At 37.0% G+C, this 4746-nt stretch overlaps 1 protein-coding gene across 2 annotated transcripts in view; it reads left to right on the top strand.

Moving 5' to 3' along the window:
- snrpa1 (small nuclear ribonucleoprotein polypeptide A') overlaps nucleotides 1-862 on the top strand; it is a 3382-nt gene extending 2520 nt beyond the window's left edge. Inside the window, exon 9 of one of the 2 annotated variants that reach the window (XM_080843278.1) lies at nucleotides 537-862. In XM_080843278.1, the coding sequence (XP_080699404.1) occupies nucleotides 537-775 (239 nt within the window). In that variant the 3' untranslated portion in view covers nucleotides 776-862. Of the gene's footprint in view, nucleotides 1-533 lie in introns of both variants that reach the window. The other variant, XM_080843277.1, reaches the window with a different exon arrangement.
- The last annotated feature ends 3884 nt before the right edge of the window (nucleotides 863-4746 follow it).

Here is a 4746-nt window from a genome sequence, read left to right as displayed (position 1 = left end):
TAATCTTTGTCAATCTGACCGATTCACCAGTCGGTTGTTCTGAAAGTTGGCAACTCTTGGCAACTCTGCATTCTATATACATTTTTGAAATGGCTACTCCCATATTGTGCTGATGTACAAGTATACATCAAAGACCTTTATAATTTAGATGCAGTTCATTGCGTGCCATTAAAGTTTAGCATTTTAAAGAATGCTTAACAAAAAATGTCAGGGAGGGGTGAATGAAAGCTACCGTACAAGAGGGTGTTAACATTCTTATATAAATTGGCCTTGGGTGATTTTAAACGGTAGATGGTGTGTTGAGCCATTTTCAACTGATAACTTTTTAATAAAAATGTATGTTTTGTCAATATTAGCACCATATATGATGGGTTCTTTACAGTGCAGTCATATCTATTTACAGCTCAAAAAACACATTGAGGTGTACAGTACCGCTTTAAATTTCAACACGTTTTGACTTCCTTTCATGATTGGGTGTGGTTGTTGGTCAAGCCTCTGTGTCCAAGTTGTCAATTTTTGTTTGGTATGTATAGCAGGTGCGCAAGGCATGGAGGAGGAGGAGGAGGAGGAGGAAGAAGAAGAAGACGAGGAAGAAGAAGAAGAGGGCGGTGGCGACAAGGAGGAGGGCGAGCCCATGCAAGCTGAATCTGATATGCCGATGGACCAGGGTATTGTAAGAGGACCGGTGGTGGTGGAGGAGGAGGAGGGTGAAGATGGTGAAGAGGAAGATGAAGATGACATGGACGATGAATCAAACATGAATGGAGTTGATTAAGGATTTGTGAAGTTGAGATGGATGCTCAGTTTCTGTTCTTTGCCTGTCAGGATATTGTATCAGTGTATTACTTTGTCCTTTTTTATGTTGTTTTTTTTTTTTTTTTGCTTTGTAAGATACAAAATTAAACCTTTTTTTAAATAAAGATCTTTGTAAATATTATGACCATGTTTTCTTTTCTGTGCAGAATGTTTAGCAAGGCTTACTTTGTTCTGTACCCTGTTTTTTTATGGTTTGGTCATTACAGAAATATTATGAAGTCATATCACTACACAGACTACTGACTCCTGGCTGTCAAGGTATCATTGTACCAACGTACAGTGCCTTGCATAAGTATTCACCTCCTTGGATGTTTTACCCTTTTATTGCTTTTATAAATCAGTCATGGTCAATATTAAGTCATAAAAAAAAGCACAAAAAAGCCCTCTTTAATGTCAAAGTGAAAACAGATTTCTACACAGTTATGTAAATTAAATAAAAATATGTAATGAAAATAAGTGATTGCATAAGTTATCACCCCCTTTATTTAGACTGACCTAATTCAACAGAGGTCCAGCCAATTGGTGCTAGAAGTCTCACAATTTGTGAAATGGGGATCAGTGTGCAGTGAATGTGTCAAGTAATTGTAGTATAACGACACCTGTGTCTGGAAGGTCCATTCACTGGTCAGTATTCAGTAATCAGTATTACTGGCTATTGTTAAACCATTAAGACCCAAGATCACTCTAAGCAACTCAGAGAAAAGGTTGTTGAAAAGTATAAGTCAGGGGAAGGATACAAAAAAATGTCCAAGGCACTAAACATCCCCTAAAATTCTGTTAAATCCATCATCAAGAAATGGATGGATTGTGTAACATGTGTAAATCTGCCTAGATCAGGCCGTCCTCACAAATTGAGGGGCCGTGTAAGAAGGAGACTAAGAGAGGCCACCAATAGACCTATGACTACTCTGAAGGAGTTTCAATCTTCAGAGATTGGAGAAACTCTGCATACACCACTGTTGCCTGGGTTCTTCACCAATCAAAGCTTTATGGAAGCTTTATTTTTCCTTTCTTCTTCCACTCTTCTTTCCTTATTTCACTTTTCTTTCCTTTCTTCACTCCTTTCTTCTTTCCTTCTTTCACGCTTCTTTCTTTTCTTCTTTCTTTCTTCAACTATTCTTTCCTTCTTTCACTCTTCTTTCCTTTCTTCACTCTTTTTCCCTTTCTTCACCCTTCTTTCTTTTCTTCTTTCCTTCTTCCACTCTTTTTTCCATCTTCCACTCTTCTTTCCTTCTTTCACTCTTCTTTCCTTTCTTCTTTCCTTCTTTCACTCTTCTTTCTTTTCTTCTTCCTTTCTTAACTTTTGGATTTCATGCACTGGTTTTTCCTTCAGGAAATGCATTTTCTAGTTACAGTGCATGAAATGCCCTGTATTGTTATTCCTAGGCATTTTCTTCTTATTACAGTGCATGAAATGCCCTGTATTGTTATTCCTAGGCTTCTTCTTCTTCTTCTTCTTCTTCTTCTTCTTGTTACCTTTTTCTGCGATTAATTCAGCCCGAACCGCTTAACGTAGAAACTTCATTCAAACTTTGTCGCGTAGGTCTTGTAAAGGACACTTATGCTATGTATTTTTCACTTTTCTAAACTTTATACTTTTTAAGATATTAAATAAAAACGAATCGAAATTTTCCCATTGACTTACATTGGGCCATTATGACATCATAATAGGGTCTTTAAACTGGCTTGCACCTGTGCTTCACTGACAGCTGCGCCAAATCAAAGGAACCTCTCCTCTGTCCCTCTCAATTTAACTGTAACTAGGAACATTAAGACACCTTCCATTGTCTACTTTTTTTCTCTCCATCTCTCCATCTTTCTCTCTATCCCTCTCAGTCTACTTTCTCTCACACTCAATCTCTCTTCTTCACTCCATTTGTATCTCCTTTTTTCAATATTTTCACTCTCTTTTTCTCTTTCACTCTTCTTTCCTTCTTCCACTCATCTTTCCTTCTTCCACTCTTCTTTCCTTCTTTCACTTTTCTTTCCTTTCTTCACTCTCCTTTCTTCTTTCCTTCTTTCACTCTTCTTTCCTTTTCTTCTTTCCTTCTTCAACTATTATTTCCTTCTTTCACTCTTCTTTCTTTTCTTCTTCCACTCTTCTTTCCTTTCTTCACTCTTCTTTCTTTTCTTCTTTCCTTCTTTCACTCTTCTTTCCTTCATCCTCTCTTCTCTCCTTTCTTCACTCTTCTATCCTTTCTTCTTTCCTTCTTCCACTCTTCTTTCCTTCTTTCACTCTTCTTTCTTTTCTTCTTCCTTTCCTAACTTTTGCATTTCATGCACTGGTATTTCCTTCAGGAAATGCATTTTCTAGTTCTTCTTACCTTTTTCTGCGATTAATTCAGCTCGAACCGCTTAACTTACAAACTTCGTTCAAGCTTTGTCACGTAGGTCTTGTAAAGGACACTTATGCTATGTATTTTTCACTTTTCTAAACTTTATACTTTTTAAGATATTAAAGAAAAACGAATATAAATGTTTCCCATTGACTTACATTGGGCCATTATGACATCATAATAGGGTCATTAAACTGGCTTGCACCTGTGCTTCACTGACACCTGCGCCAAGGTTCGAAGGCTCCTCTTCTCTGTGCCTCTCCATTCAACTGTATAACTAGGAATATTAAGAGACACCTTCCATACTCTACTTTTTTTCTCTCTCCTTCATTCTCTCTATCCCTCTCACTCTACTTTCTCTCACACTCCATCTCTCTGCTTCACTCTTTTTTCTCTCCTTCTTTCAATATTTTCCATCTTCACTCTCTCTTAACTGTCTTTATCCGGAGCCACTCTTGTTCACTCTTCTTTCCTTTCTTTTTTCTTTCTTCCACTCTTCTTTCCTTCTTCCACTCTTCTTTCCTTTCTTCTTCCCTTCTTCCATTCTTCTTTCCTTCTTTTACTATTCTTTCCGTTCTTCTTTCCTTCTTTCACTCTTCTTTCCTTCTTCCACTCCTCTTCCCTTCTTCCACTCTTCTTTCCTATCTTCACTCTTCTTTCCTTTCTTCTTTCATTCTTCCACTCTTCTTTCCTTTCTTCACTCTTCTTTCTTTTATTCTTCCTTTCTTAACTTTTGCATTTTATCTCTCCATCTTTCTCTATATCCCTCTCAGTCTACTTTCTCTCACACTCAATCTCTCTTCTTCACTCCATTTTATCTCCTTTTTTCAATATTTTCACTCTCTCTTTATCTCTTTATCCAGAGCCAATCTTGTTCACTCTTCTTTCCTTCTTCCAATATTCTTTCCTTCTTCCATTTTTCTTTCCTTCTTTCACTCTTCTTGCCTTTCTTTTTTCCTTCCACTCTTCTTCCACTTTTCTTTCCTTTCTTCACTCTTCTTTCACTCTTCTTTCTTTTCTTCTTTCCTTCTTCCACTCTTCTTTCCTTCTTGCAGTCTTCTTTCCTTTCTTTCATTATTTCACTCTTCTTTCTTTCTTCCACTCTTCTTTCCTTTCTTCTTTCATTCTTCCACTCTTCTTTCCTTTCTTCACTCTTCTTTCTTTTATTCTTCCTTTCTTAACTTTTGCATTTTATCTCTCCATCTTTCTCTATATCCCTCTCAGTCTACTTTCTCTCACACTCAATCTCTCTTCTTCACTCCATTTTATCTCCCTTTTTCAATATTTTCACTCTCTCTTTATCTCTTTATCCAGAGCCAATCTTGTTCACTCTTCTTTCCTTCTTCCAATATTCTTTCCTTCTTCCATTTTTCTTTCCTTCTTTCACTCTTCTTGCCTTTCTTTTTTCCTTCCACTCTTCTTCCACTTTTCTTTCCTTTCTTCACTCTTCTTTCACTCTTCTTTCTTTTCTTCTTTCCTTCTTCCACTCTTCTTTCCTTCTTGCAGTCTTCTTTTCTTTCTTTCATTATTTCACTCTTCTTTCTTTCTTCCACTCTTCTTTCCTTTCTTCACTCTTCTTTCCTTTCTTCTTTCC

The sequence above is a fragment of the Sprattus sprattus genome (genome assembly GCF_963457725.1).
Source record: "Sprattus sprattus genome assembly, chromosome: 8".
In the NCBI taxonomy this organism is placed as follows: Eukaryota; Metazoa; Chordata; class Actinopteri; order Clupeiformes; family Clupeidae; genus Sprattus; species Sprattus sprattus.
This window is presented reverse-complemented; position numbering and strand designations above follow the sequence as displayed.